General features: G+C 34.0%; 1 protein-coding gene across 1 annotated transcript in view; it reads left to right on the top strand.

Annotated features, from left to right (window-relative positions):
• Eaf2 (ELL associated factor 2) overlaps positions 1–16,105 on the top strand; it is a 39,610-nt gene that overhangs the window by 17,646 nt on the left and 5,859 nt on the right. The window contains exons 3-4 of the mRNA XM_076868349.2: positions 2,893–3,029; positions 7,740–7,885. Of these exons, the coding sequence (XP_076724464.1) occupies positions 2,893–3,029; positions 7,740–7,885 (283 nt within the window). The remainder of the gene's footprint in view (positions 1–2,892; positions 3,030–7,739; positions 7,886–16,105) is intronic.

Genomic DNA, 16,105 nt, shown 5'->3' with positions numbered 1-16,105 from the left:
TGATTTTTATCCTGAGTGCATAAGTTTTTTAAAGTAAATATTTTAGCCATGGGAACAATATGATTAGATTTTCTTGTCAGCAAAGTAGGAAGTAAAATTAGAGCAAGAGAGAAAGAACAGTAACTTAAATGAAGTAATGAATTAGGTTCTGAAGTTGGATAATAGCAGTGAACATGGAAATAGTAGGAGGTATTCAATAGTTATTTAAAGATGGTTCAGATATTTCTTAGTTACCTGGTACTGCAAGGGAATGGGAAGAAATTAAGGCTTAAAGGTTATGTGAGTGGTGTTCATTTCATTGAGGAAGAAAGTTGAGTTTGTAAAACTTGTTTAAACCATAGAAAGCAAATACAGAGATCATGAAAACTTGTGACCTATGATGAGAAATTTTTTGTGGTGTTTGTATTTAACATTCATGTGCATTTGTAAAGGTCTTGGTACTTCTATAGGTACTGGAAACAGTTTTTAAAATTAATGACCCAGTTTTTATTCTTCAGGAGCTCAATGTACAATAATATGTTGTAATTCTAAAATGTTTTCCATTATAGGTAATAATAAAACATCCTTAAGAAAAACATTGCACAAATCTCTTACTAACTGTAACTTGAGAGTCTTTAGGTTGCTATTTTGATAGATATTACTCACTTGTTTTCAGCCAATATATGTGAAAAATTAACTTGCCAGCCAAGTGGACCCAGTTTGTTTTGTCATGATCATGCTTCTGAATTCAGCTAATTGCTCCATGCCTAACCCTTTTAGAGCCAGCCCAGATGTGTCTTTATCTGTGTGCTCTGATTCTTGATTTCCTTAGATCACTCTGGTCTTAGAGGTCAAAACAAAGCCCTCATTTTTAAATCTTTGTCATTTTCACTCTACACTTTCCACAATTTACTCATCTACCTCCTCTCTCTGCAGTTACGGCATTCTCAGTCACTAAACTTATTTCTTAACTCCTCCTAGTGGCCACTTAGTAAATTCTAGTGATTGTGTGCTTTAATAATGACAGGTCTTTAGTCTTTGGAAATCATCTTTTCCTCACCTGATCTAATAGTACTATTTTATTTGATAAAATCATTATAATTAATGTTTTAAAAATGTAATACACTTTTATAAAGTTCAAAAATAAGATAGCTATACTACTTAGAGGTACAGATATGTGGAATAAAGCAAGAGAATGATAAACATAAAATTCCTTCAGTTTTACAGGTGGCATAACAAAAGATAGGGAGGAGCACAAAGGTAGATATAGATTACTGGTAATAGTCTAGGTTTCTTTAAATCTTTTATTTTGAAAGACAGAATAGTATAATGAACTTCCATGTACTTACCACTACTAATTATTCCTTTACCAATGTTTTCCCCCTGGCATATTTTAAAGCAGATCCTGGACATTATGCCATTACTTATTTTGATTTTTTTAAATGCATCTCAACTGAGAAGACATTCTTATCTTTCCCTAAGTACTGCTATATTATCACACTTAACAATAATACTTGGTCTATATTCACATTTTCATGATAACCTTGAAAATGTCCTTTTTTTTTTAAGACACTTGTCTTTAAAATATCTTAACTAGAATCCAAGTAAGATTCCCATTTTGGGGCTGTAGCTCACTGGCAGAGTGCTTGCCTAGCATGTGTGAGGCACTGGGTTCGATCCTTAGCACCACATAAAAATAAACAAATAAAAGATAAAGCCGGGCGCAGTGGTGCATGCCTGTAATCCCAGCAGCTCAGGAGGCTGAGGCAGAAGGATCGCAAGTTCAAAACCAGCCTCAGCAAAAGTGAGGCACTAAGCAACCCAGTGAGACCCTGTCTCTAAATAAAACGCAAAATAGGACTGGGGTTGTGGCTCAGTGATCCAGTGCCCCTGTTCCCCCCACCCCTAAGGCATTCTGTCCATCTACACAACTACAAAAAATTTTTTAATTCCCATATTGATTTTTAAAAAATATTTATTTTTTAGTTTTAGGTGGACACAATATCTTTATTTTTTATTTTTATGTGATGCCGAAAATTGAACCCAGTGCCTCATGTATGCTAGGTGAGTGAGCTACCATTTGAGCCACATCCCTAGCCCTAATTCCCATATTGATTTTCATATTGTATTTCTTACCTCTTTTATTATATAAATGTCCCTTCTCCTTTTTATTCCAATGACTTATTGAGAAACTGGTTAGAATTACTCCCATCTAGTATTTTTTAACGTGTTTCTCTCTTTACCATATTTCTTATAAATGATAGGTATATAACTAAAGGCTTAATCAGTGTTATATTCTTTGAGCTTTGATAAGAGTTAGAGTCTTTGGAATTTTTGTTTGTTGAAAAAAGTATGTGTGATGATGTGCACTTTATCTTAAATTATATCATGAAGCACATAATATCTAGTTCTCACTCTTAAGGATGCTGCAGTTAATCAGTGGGTTTAATGTATAACAGTTATACTTTATAATGGTTATTTTCCTTAATCTTCATAGGGAAGTACCACTAAGAAAATACCAGATTTTAAAAATTAAATTTAGGAAGAAGAAGTGGTATAGGAAATATAATTCAAGGCTTGTTTCCTTACATGTAAAATATATGTTTATAATAGATTCAATTCCTATTACCCATTATAGACCAGTGGAACAAATCTTTAGGGTTAGAGTAAGTACCTCTTCTTTTCCCTTTCCACAATGATAGCAGCTCTGAGAACTTAGCCTTTTTCACCATCTCTTTTTAAACCTTAATTTTTGGTTCCAGGTTAGTAAACTTTAAGTTAGTAAATTTTAAGTTTATAAGTTGCTTAAAGTATAACATGGATCGAGAAATACAGTACCAGAAGAACTCAAAGTCCATTCCAACTGAATTTTTATTATAAATTTCAAGTAATGATAATTAACTTTTTAAACAGGGTTCAACTACACCAGTCACTGTTTTCAAAGGTTCAAAGAAACCTTACTTAAAAGAATGCATTTTGATTATTAACCATGATACCGGAGAATGTCGACTAGAGAAACTCAGCAGCAACATCACTGTAAAAAAAACAAGGTAGGTGGTTCAATTAAATAAATCATCTTATCAACATAGGAATTTCTAAGGAAATGTTCAGTTAAGTCAAAGTATTGTATAAGGTTTTTTTGAGGTATTGAGAAATCTTTTAATATTTTTCTAATTTTTAAGTGGGTGGAGATCCTTGGTCAATTCTCACATTGCCCTGTAGATAGATAGATAGATAGATAGATAGATAGATAGATGAGCTTGTTTTGCTTCTGAATGCTTTCTGTATGGATGAGCATGCCTTTTATTCTTTTGTAGATGCTTTCATAGGATGGACTGGAAGCAGTCATTATACATTAACAAAATAATTTTATTTCCATTAGTAAAAACTTATTGAGCACCTAGAATATGTAATACACTAGAGAAAGGAAAGTTTACTATATAAACACTAACCTCAGAACTTCAGCATTCAAATCAGATTAACAGACCATTTAATTTTTAAAATGAACAGGAAAATATAGCTATCTTAAATTTTGGAAATACTTAGTGCATTATTTACCATGTAATTTAGGGATACCTGCTCTAAAAGCTGTACAGAGAGTATAGATTAAAAATAGCTCTAGGAAGGTAAAGGTTATAGTTGATTAGAGCATTCATGGAAGTCTTTTTGAAAATGTACCTTGAAAGGAGGTTAAGATCATAAGAATTACCTTGAGTGCTTGTTAAAAAAAAAAAAAAAAAAAAGGAATTTTTAGTGGGCTGGGGCTGTAGCTCAGTGGTAGAGCGCTTGCCTAGCATGTGTGAGGCACTGGGTTTGATCCTCAGCACCACTCAAAAAAGAAATAAATAAAATAAAGGTATTGTGTTCATCTACAACTAAAAATATTTTTAAGAAATAGAGGAGTTTTCAACATTGTAAAGACTATCTGCGCTAAGTTTCAGGCCAACATCATTCTAAATGAAGAAAAACTGAAGGCATTCCCTCTAAAATCTGGAACAAGACAGGGATGCCCTCTCTCACCACTTCTATTTAACAAAGTTTTTGAAACACTGGCCAGAGCAATTAGACGAAAGAAATTAAAGGAATACATATAGGAAAAGAAGAACTTAAATTAGCACTATTTGCTGAAGATATTATTCTATATTCTACACCCAGAAGACCCAAAAAACTCCACCAGGAAACTTCTAGAACTAGTAATTGAATTCAGCAAAGTAGCAGGATATAAAATCAACACCTATAAATCAAAGGCATTCTTGTATATCAGTGACAAATCCTCTGAAGTGGAAATGAGGAAAACTACCCCATTCACAATATCCTAAAAAAAAAAAAAAAAAATACTTGGGAATCAACAAAAGAAGTGAAAGATCTATACAATGAAAACTACAGAACCCTAAAGAGAGAAATAGAAGAAGATCTTAGAAGATGGAAAGATCTACCTTGCTCATGGATAGGCAGAATTAATATTATTAAAATTACCATACTACCAAAAGCACTATACAGATTCAATGAAATTCCAATCAAAATCCCAGTGGCATTCCTCATAGAAATAGAAAAAACAATCATGAAATTCATCTGGAAAATAAGAGACCCAGAATAGCTAAAGCAATTCTAAGCAGGAAGAGTGAAACAGGTGGTATTGCTATACCAGACCTTAAACTATACTACAGAGCAATAGTAACAAAAACAGCATGGTACTGGCACCAAAACAGGCTGGTAGACCAATGGTACAGAATAGAGGACACAGAGACTAACCCACAAATATACAACTATCTTACATAAGCATGTACTGGAGAAAGGATAGCATCTTTAATAAATGGTGCTGGGAAAACTGGAAATCCATATGCAACAAAATGAAGTTGAATCTCTACCTCTCACCATGCACAAAAGTTAACTCAAAATGGATCAAGGATCTAAGAATTAAGCCAGAAACTCTGCGTCTAATAGAAGAAAAAGTAGGCCCTAATTTCATCATATGGGGCTAGGCCCCAGCTTCCTTAATAAGATGCCTATAGCACAAGAATTAAAACCAAGAAGCAACAAATGGGAGGGATTCAAACTAAAAAGTTTTTTCTCAGCAAAAGAAATAATCTGTGAGGTGAACAGGGAGCCTACATCCTGGGAACAAATTTTTACCCCTCACACATCAGATAGAACTCTAATCTCTAGGGTATATAAGGAGCTCAACAAGTTAAGCACCAAAAAAACAAAACAAAACAAAAAAAAAAACCCAAATAATCTCATCAATAAATGGGCCAAGGACCTGAACAGACACTTCTCAGAAGAGGATATACAATCAATCAACAAATATACGAAAAAATGCTCATCATCTCTAGCAATCAGAGGAATGCAAATCAAAACTACTCTAAGATACCATCTCACCCCAGAAAGAATGGCAGCCATTATGAAGACAAACAACAACAAGTGTTGGCGAGGATGAAGGGAAAAAGGTCCACTCGTACACTGCTGGTGGGACTGCAAATTAGTGCACCCAATTTGGAAAGCAGTATGGAGATTCCTTGGAAAGCTAGGAATGAAGCCACCATTTGACCCAGCTATTCCTCTTCTCAGACTATACCCAAAGGACCTAAAAACAGCATACTATCCAGACACAGCCATATCAATGTTTATAGCAGCACAATTCACAATAGCTAACCTGTGGAGCTAACCTAGATGTCCTTCAGTAGATGAATGGATTTAAAAAAAAGTGGTGTTTATACACAATGGAATATTATTAAGCACTGAAAAAGAATAAGATCATGGCATTTGCAGGGAAATGGATGGCATTAGAGCAGATTATGCTAAGTGAAGTTTGCCAAACCCAAAAAACAAATGCCAAATGTTTTCTCTGATATAAGGGGGGTGACTCAAAGTGGGGTAGGGAGGGAGAGCATGGGAGTAAAATTACCTCTAGATAGGGAATAGGGGTGGGAGGGAAAAGGAGGGAGAATGGGAATAGCTAGGATGGTGGAAGGAGAGGGTCATCATTATACAAAATACATGTATGAAGAGTGAATTTGGTTTCAACATACCTTATATACAAACAGAGATATGATAAATGGTGGTATAAAGATGTATTAAGAATTGTATGCAAAAAAATAAGAGAGCTCATGTATAATGGCATAATTTGGTGTGAACATACTTTATATACAGAGTTACAAAAAACTGTGCTGTGAATGGATAATTATGAATGTAATACACTCCACTATCATCATTTATATAAGAAATAAATAAAAAAAGAAAAAAAATAGAGGAGTTTTAATCCAACCTTAGCTCAAAGAAGGAGTCTGGAGCCTAGCCTGGTGGCACACATCTGTAATCCCAGTGTCTCAAGAGGCTGAGGCAGGAGAATAACAAGTTCAAGGCTAGCCTCAGCAATTTAGCCTGAACAATTTAGCAAGACCTTGTCTCAAAATATTTTAAAACTATTGTGAATTGTGCTGCTATAAACATTGACGTGGACCAGTGTTGATGTTTAGAGGTAAAGCACCACTTAATATCTATTCACCTTCACCTATCCTTTCCAGCCTCTTTGATTCTTACTAGTAGGAAAGTTGGGAAAATAATAATTTATATTGATCAGAAAGAATACAAAGATATAAGCAAGATTTGAAGGCAGGATATTTTTTACTTTTTCAGGGCCAATGAATCAGACTTCCTGGAACAGAGCAGAATTTTTTCTTTGTACCTGTATATAAGTATTGGGAAATAAGGTAGGGGTGATGTCAATAGTGAGTTAGAGGTAAGGTGGTAAAAGTAAGATTGAGGTTAATTCCTTTACTATTAACTAAGAAATTAAGATTTTTTTGATGTCAGTTGTTACATATTAAAATCTTTGTAATCAGTAACTGGCATATTTTAAGTTCTGTTTTGAAATCTTAATCCCATCAGGAGACTGAGTAAAATGAGATAATATGGGAAACAAAAATGTATAAACCAGGATTTTTGAGAGCAGGAATGAAGAAGAAAGTGAAGTGCTAAATACTTTGTAAAGGAAAAACTAACAAGATTTGATGACTGGGTATGTGAGAGGCAGAGGTCAAGCATAATTTTATTATGTACTATTTTCTTAAAGAAAAGGAAAAAGGAAAGCATATGAATCTCCTTTACTAATATCTTTAAGTTACGAATGGAAAATGTAGAAATGAATATAGTTTTGTTGTGGTTGTTGTTATTGTTGTTTTGTTCCAGGGATTGATCTCAGGGACACTTGACTACTGAGCCACATTTCCTGTTTTATATTTTATTTAGAGGTAGGGTCTCACTGAGTTGCTTAGCCTCTCAGCCTCCTGAACCAGTGGGATTACAGGCATGTACCACCATGCTGGCATGATTTCTTTTTATAGCAATAGTAAATTTAGAACTTAGAGAATACTTTCAACCTATTATAAACATATTTTTCTTTTATTTTGGTCATTTGTGAATGTCCTATGTGCAAAATTGAGCATTGGTTTTGTTTTTGTTCTAAATAGACCTGTGTGCATGCCATGCAGATGGCAAGCACTTGATAAATACTTGAGAAATAATGAATTAAACTAATATTTTCATTCTTGAATATTATATTAAAGATTTCTGAGGAAAAGAAGTGGTCAAGTTTGGAAACTTCATTAAGTTGACATTATTACTATTATACCTGTTTTGGGTTTTGCTGTGCTTAGAGATTGAATTCATACCCTCCCACATAGTAGGCAAGCACTCCACCCACTGAGCGACATCCCCAACTCTTACACACCTGTTTTGATCATTGATATTCTTAATTGCAGAGTTGAAGGAAGCAGTAAAATTCAGCATCGTATAGAACAACAGCATCAGCAAATGCAGAATTCAACAAGCATTCCCAATCTTGTAAAACATTCTCCATCTGAAGATAAGATGTCCCCAACATCTCTAATGGATGATATTGAAAGAGGTAAAATTTAAATATACATAGTTTCCCTTTATATGATATAATTAAGAAATATTAAGTAAAGATTTTCATTTAAATTAATAGTGGGACTAACTATAAGCCTTTTATGAGAGCAAAGTATTTTTTGTAATTATGCATTTTTCTGGGGCAAATATGTAGCTTATGATCTAGGATAGTATATATATTAGACTATGTACATTTAAAAGAATTTATATCTTTTTATTATTATTTAGGGCAAAGATAATGGCTGTTTATATGTGTGTAACTATAGTTTTCTTCTTTTTTGGCAGCTGTGATGATTCATATTCAATTCTTTACAGCATCTTCCTGTCAAGGTTCTTTATGTATAGCCAGGCTTAGATGTCTAAGATGCCACCAGATCAACAGGGAAATGAGGAGATGTAGTAAACAGAAGCAGCAGGCAAGTTTTCTGAATTGCTGTGTACTTCTCAGTAGGAAGGTATTTGTAGGAAGATACAGTCCTTTTGGAAGTAAGAGAATTTAAACCTCCTTTTTTCCAAGCTTCAGTGAGAATGTTAATGTTACAGTAACTGTGGCAACAGTGAGACCCCAGCCATGAAAGTATATTTGCTTCTACAGTTTACCTTCATAATTTATGTGTAGTTGTCCAATTCTAATTCCCTTTTGTAAGTCCAGTACAGTATTCATTCCGTAATGGATTAGTAGCCCTAAACTTATAGATGTAAAGAAAGAATCCTTGTTGTTACAAAAGATCTTTGTTTTATTTTTATATCATGAGTGCTTCCAAAATTTGAATCATGGTGTCATTCTATACATGTATACAGTACAAAACTGGAATAGAAAATCAGTAGATTGAAGAGAACGTTAAAACAAACTTGCTAATTATTAAGATATTAAATTTAGCTCTGAGCTTCTTGGCTATCAAGACAAAAATGAAGACACAAATAGCATATTTTACATTACATGAGACCAGTTCCAAAGAATCAGACTCTTTCTTGCTACTAAATCCTAAAAGGAATTTATTGTATGGAACTATTCTAGAAAGCATTAAACTACATAATGTCCTCAACAGTAATTTCCCAATACAAGTGGTTCCTTCATGTGGCACTTTTGTAGCAAAGACCTTATGTATTGATTGCAGCATAACTCAGGGAAAAGAGTTGTAGAGTTGACATAGTTTTCTTGTTCTAATTTTGTGTGAGAATGGGCACCATTTACCTTGAGATATTTGTATAGCATGTTCCTTAGACTGTATCCTATTAAATAATACTCTGACCTTTCTGTGCAACTGAGTATTGCTATGATGGTTGAACCGTCTTCTCAAATTTATGTCTAGTAGTTGTACTAGGATTTTGTACCCTAATTTTTGCTTTCATGTCTCTAAGTTATATGGAATTTGAGTTTAAAAAACAAGATAGGGCCCAGGATTCCCTTCCTCCATCCAGAGACCACACAGCTAAGGGTACCAGCAAAGAGAATAATGCCACAGTGAGTGGTTACAGTTCTGGAAGTGCTCTTCTATTCCTGACTTAAGATTCCCCGCCACATCACAGACTCTCTATGACCAAAAAGCATATTTAAGTGGAATCCCACTATAACAGACACTCAGCCTGGGAATATTGTTATTCCTTCTCTACCTCCCAAACCCCGTCTTTGCCCCTCATATTCCTCTCTCCTATGGAAAGACATATTGAGATTGTGTGGCATTGACAAGAGTGATTCTACCATAACCAGCACCTCACTGTGAATCACTTTCTGTTCTCTTTCCAAATCCATTTTGGAAGCACTCATGATATATAAGCAGGAGAGCCAACCACCAAAAGGAAAAAAAAGAAATTACCTGGTTCAGGAAACAGTCTTCATTCTGTCAGGCCAAACTCCCTTTCCCCATTGCTTGATAAAGTTTCTTCTTCCCTTCAAGTTCTTCAGCAGGGACCAGTGGGAACTCTAGCTGTGGGAAAATTATTAAACATCTCTAAAATATAGGCAAGGATCTGCATGCTAAACCTAAATAGGGTGACTACCTGTTAAAATAAAGGGTTTAAATAGATCTTCTCTAACATAATCACCAAAATAGAAAATTATCTCTCATAAATCAGGAAAATCAGTAATTGAATAAGATAGTTAACAAAAATCAACACCTAAATGTATTGGGTTTTACAGTTATCTGATAATGATCTTAGAACAGCCCAATTACATTCTCTTGAAGCAAATGAAAAAATAGTCATGTAAAATAAATAGAAGTATTTAACAAGATTCAAATGAAAATTATAGAATTAACAATACAATCACAACAATAACAATAAAAATTTCACTAGATAGGCACAATTACTAGAGAGTGAATAAAATCAGTGAACTTAAGAATTTATAGAATTTACACAAAACTATAACAGAAATAGATTGAAACAAAATGAGCAGAGCCCTAAGGATCTGTGAAAGAATGATAAAATGGTACTGGAGTCTCAGAGAAGACAGAGAGTAGGACTAGAAAAGTTTTCAAAGAAATAATGCCTGTAAACTGCTCATGAAAAACATAATCCATAGATGCAGGAAGCTGAACAAACCCTAAATAGAATAAACTAAAGAAATACATGAAAGAAACATCATAATTAAATCTATGGAAAATAAAGACAAAGGGAAAAGTTCTGAATGCAAGAGTGAGATAACACATTATCTGTAAAAGAACACCCTACAAATATCAGATTTCCCAACAAATCCAGATGATCAAAAGAAAATGACATAATATTTTTCAAATGCAAAAAGAAAAGAAATGTCAACCAAGAGTTGACAAATGCTACCAAAATGCTTCTTTATTGGTAAAAGGTAAATAGCCTTCCTCAAAAAGGAAAACTGAAAGAATTTGCTGCTAGGAGACTACTGTTAAATATTGATCAGAGAAAGTTTTTCAAGCAGAAAAGAATTGATAAAAAAAGGAATCAGGAAGGGAAAAAGAACAATAGAAAGATAAAGTACAGTAGATTATGGTTTCCACATGATTTCTAAATTATATATGACAACTAAAATAAAAATTATAATATCTTCTGTTACTTATAACAATGATATTTAAGAGGGGAAAAAAGGGGGAACTAAAATGGACATGATGTTTCCACATTTTACTCAAAACGGTAAAACATTGGCAGGACATGTATGTATAATGGAAACCAAACCAATTGCTAAGAAAAAATATACAGTGACATCTTCTAAAACTCTATAAATAAATTAAGATGGAATTCTAAAATAATTCAAGTAACCCATAGAAGTGGAAGATACATGGAGGAATGAAATACAGAGGAAATACAAATAATAAGTAATAAAATGACACATTTAAGCCTTGACATATCAATAATTACTTGAAATATGAATAAGTAAGCCAGTTGAAAAGAAAAAATTGGAAGTCTATAAAAAACATACAGCTGTGTGCTTTTTAAAGAGAAAAAATGGAATAAGTAGTTTAAAAGTAAAAGAATGAAAAAATATACCATGTAAACATTAATTTTAAGAAGTGTATGTAGCTATACTAATATCAAAGTAGACAAGAGCAAAACAAATTACTACAAATAAGTATATTAATAATAATTAAAGAATTAATCCACTAAAAAGATAAATGTGTTTTATATCCAACAAAAGAACTGCAAAATTATGAGGTAGAAACTGATAGAGTTGGGGCTGTGGCTGTAACTCATTTGCAGAGCACTTGCCTAGCACGGTGAGGCACTGTGTTTAATCCTTAGCACCACATAAGAGTAAACAAATAAAATAAAGGCATTCTGTCCATCAAAAACATAACTGATAGAGTTGAAAGGAGAAATATAAAAATTCAGTTATGCTTGAGTTATGACTTCACTCTACTATCAGCAGCTGTCAATAATAGAACTACTAGATAAGAAATCAATAAAGATATATAGAAAATATGAACAACACAATCAACCTACAGGATCTAACACACATACATGTATATATAACAGTATGCACAACAACAGAATGCACCTTTTTTTTCACGTGCCCATTAAGTGTTCACCAAGATATTTCATATCCTGAGTCATAAAACAAACCTCAATACATTTATGAAAAACAAAATCATACACACTGTGTTCCTTGACTATGAGGGAATTAAACTAAAAATCAATAACAGACAATAGGAAAAATGTCTATGAACATTTGAAAATTAGCATACTTCTAAATGATTTATGAGTTAAAGAAGAAGAATAAAAGATCAGAAATATTTATAGCTAAACGTATAAATACAGCATGCCAAAATATGTGGGATACAGTATAGCAGTGCTGAGGGAGGAATTTGTGGCACCAAATGCTTACATTAGAAAAGAATAAAGGTGTTATGATAATTTGAGTTCCTACCTCAAGAAAACTAGAATAGGAGAAGTAGTTAAACCCAAACAAGCATAAAGAAGCAAATAATAAAAATGATAAGTGAAATCAATGAAATTAACAACCTAAAAATGATAGAAAAAAATCAGTAAGAGCAGCTCATCAAAAAATTAATACTGTGGATAAATCTCTAATAAGAGACAAAATAAAAACAAAACACAATTTACTAACCTCAGAAATACAATATATATTTCTATAACCAGTAATGAGTTCATTATAGAATGCAATAGCTATTCAAAGGGTTATAGAGGAATATTAAAACTTTATACTCAGAAATATAACAATTTAGAAGAAATAGACCAATTTCTAAAAAGTTAAAAACTGCAAAACTCAACCAAGATGAAGTAGATAATCTACTCCTATAAATACTTGTTATGATTTGGATATAAGGTGACCCGCAAAAGCTCATAGGTTTTCAGTGTAGCAACGTTTAGAGGTGAAACGTTGAGTTTATGAGAGCTGCCACCTAACTAATCAGTGGACTAATCCATTTGATAGATTAATAATTTGAATGGAGTACTAAGTGGTAACAGTAGGCAGAAGGTATTTGGTTAGAGGAAGTAGATCACTGGGGACATGCTCTTGGGAATTATGTGTCTTCTCCCTGGCTTTACACAACTCTTTTCTTTCTCCTTCCTGGCTGCCATGAGCTGAGCAGCTTTCCTCTACTACATCCTTCTGCCATGATGCTCTGTGTCACCTCAGGCCCAGAACAGTGGATTGAGCAGACCATGAACTCAACCTCTGAAACTGTGAGCCCCAAATAAACTTTTCCCCTCTAAGTTGTTCTTAACAGGTATTATGGTCACAGAAACGTAAAGCTGACTAACACAGCATTAAAGAACTTGTATTAGCGATTAAAAAGCATTCCCAAAATAAAAATGCTCAACCTCGTAAAATTAGTTTATTTATGTTTCCTCTTATGTTAGCTTTCCATTATTGTAACAAATATCTAGGATAATCAACTTATAAAATCAAAAGGTTTATTTTGGCTCACAGTTTAAAAAATTTTAATCCACGATCGGGTAGGTCCATGCTTTTAGGCCTCTGATTGGGGTGTCAGATGGTAATGGCAAGGAGTGCATGGCAGAGCAAACAGTTTACCCCAGTGATTGGCGACCTCCAACTAGGCCCTGCCTCACAAAGCTTCCCTACCTCAAAATGCTGCCATGGGTAGGCTGGGGCTGGGGCTCGGTGCCAGAGCACTTGCCTAGCATGCACGAGGCACTGGGGTTGATCCTCAGCACCACACAAAAATAAACAAATAAAATAAAGGCATCTGTCCATCTACAACTACAAATTTTATTTTTTTAAATGCTGCCATGGATTCTCAATAAAATTCTGGCAAATCAAATACAAAAACATATAAAAAAGATTGTGCACCATGATCAAGTGAGATTCATCCCAGGGATGCAAGGTTGGTTCAACATATGGAAATCAGTAAATGTAATTCATCACCATCAATAGACTTAAAGATAAGAATTATATAATCATCTCAATAGATGCAGAAAAAGCATTTGACAAAATACAGCACACCTTTATGTTCAAAACACTAGAAAAACTTGATATAACAGGAACATATCTCAACATCATAAAGGCTATCTATGCTAAGCCTCAGGCCAACATCATTCTACATGAAGAAAAACTGAAGGCATTCCCTCTAAAATCTGGAACAAGACAGGGATGCCCTCTTTCACCACTTCTATTTAACAAAGTTCTTGAAACACTGGCCAGAGCAATTAGACAGACGAAAGAAATTAAAGGGATACATATAGGAAAAGAAGAACTCAAGTTGGCATTATTTGCTGATTATATGATTCTATTCCTGGAAGACTCTAAAAGTTCCACCAGAAAACTCCTAGAACTAGTAAATGAATTCAGCAAAGTAGCAGGATATAAAATCAACACCTATAAATCAAAGGCATTCTTATATATCAGTGACAAATCCTCAGAAATGGAAATGAGGAAAACTACCCATTCTTAATAGCCTAAAAAATAAAATAAAATACTTGGGAATCAACGAAAGAGATGAAAGATCTATATAATGAAAATTACAGAACTCTAAAGAAAGAAATCAAAGAAGATCTTAGAAGATGGAAATATCTACCTTGCTCTTGGATAGGCAGAATTAATATTATCAAAATGACCATACTTCCAAAAGCACTATATAGATTTAATGCAATTCCAATCAAAATTCCAATGACATTCCTCATAGAAATAGAAAAAGCAATCATGAAAGTCATCTGGAAAAATAAGAGACCCAGAATACTTAAAGCAATCCTTAGCAGGAAGAATGAAGCAGGTGGCATCACTATACCAGACCTTAAACTATACTACAGAGCAATAGTAACAAAAACAGCATGTATTGGCACCAACACAGACTGGTAGACCAATGGTACAGAATAGAGGACACAGAGACTAATTCACAAAACTACAATTATATTATACAAAGGTGCCAAGAACATGCATTGGAGAAAAGACAGCCTCTTCAACAATGGTAGACATTTGTTGGGAAAACTGGAAATCTATATGCAACAAAATGAAATTAAACCCCTTTCTCTCACCAAGCTCAAAACTCAACTCAAAATGGATCAAGGACTTAGGAATACAACCAGAGACCCTGTGTCTAATAGAAGAAAAAGTAGGCCCTAATCTCCATCATGTAGAATTAGGCCCCAGCTTCCTAAATAAGGCTCCTTTGGTACAAGAATGAAAATCAAGAATCAATAAATCGGATGGACTCAAACTAAGCTTCTTCTCAGCCAAAGAAACAATCTGTGAGGTGAATAGAGAGCCTACATCTTGGGAGCAAATTTTTATCCCTCACACATTAGATAGAGCACTAATCACTAGGGTATATATAGAACTCATAAAGCTAAACACCAAAAAATAAAAAACCCCTAAAAACCCAATCAATATATGGGCCAAGGACCTGAAGAGACACTTATCAGAGATGATGTACCATCAGTCAACAAATACATGAAAAAATGTTCATCATCACTAGCAATTAGAGAAATGCAAATCAAAACCACTCTGATTTCATCTTACTCCAGTCAGAATGGCAAGTATAATGAAGACAACATAATTGGGGGAAAATGTACACTCATACACTGCTAGTGGGACTGCAAATTTTTGCGGCCAATATGGAAAGCAGTATGGAGATTTCTTGGAAAACTTGGAATGGAACCACTATTTGACCCAGCTATCCCTCTCCTCGGTCTATACCCAAAGGACTTAAAAACAGCATACTACAGGGACACAGCCACATCAATGTTTATAGCAGCACAATTCACAATAGCTAAACTGTGGAACCAACCTAGATGCACTTCAGTAGATGAATGTATTAAAAAAAATGTAGCATATATACACAATGGATATTACTCAGCAATAAAAGAGAATAAAATCATGGCATTTGCAGATAAATGGGTAGAGTTAGAGAAGATAATGCTAAGTGAAGTTAGCCAATCCCAAAAATCCAAATGCCAAATATTTTCTTTGATATAAGGAGGCTGATTCATAGTGGGATAGGGAGCGGGAGCATGGGAGGAAAAGACGAACTCTAGGTAGGGCAGAGAGATTGAAGGGAAAGGAGGGGGCATAGAGTAATTAATGATGGTGGAATGTGATGATCATTACTATTCAAAATACATGTATGAAGACATGAATTGGTGTGAATATACTTTGTATACAACCAGAGATATGAAAATTTGTGCTCTATATATGTAATAAGGATTGTAATGCATTCTGCTGTCATATATGAAATAAATAAATAAATTTACATAAAATAATGCTGCCTCAGGTGCAGAACCAGGCCCTTAATCATATGACCAAAATTTCTGACAAGAACAACTTTGA

Source organism: Callospermophilus lateralis, chromosome 10 (assembly GCF_048772815.1).
Source record: "Callospermophilus lateralis isolate mCalLat2 chromosome 10, mCalLat2.hap1, whole genome shotgun sequence".
Classification (NCBI taxonomy): Eukaryota; Metazoa; Chordata; class Mammalia; order Rodentia; family Sciuridae; genus Callospermophilus; species Callospermophilus lateralis.
Note: the sequence above shows the minus strand (reverse complement) of the source record. Positions and strands in the feature narration are given on the sequence as shown.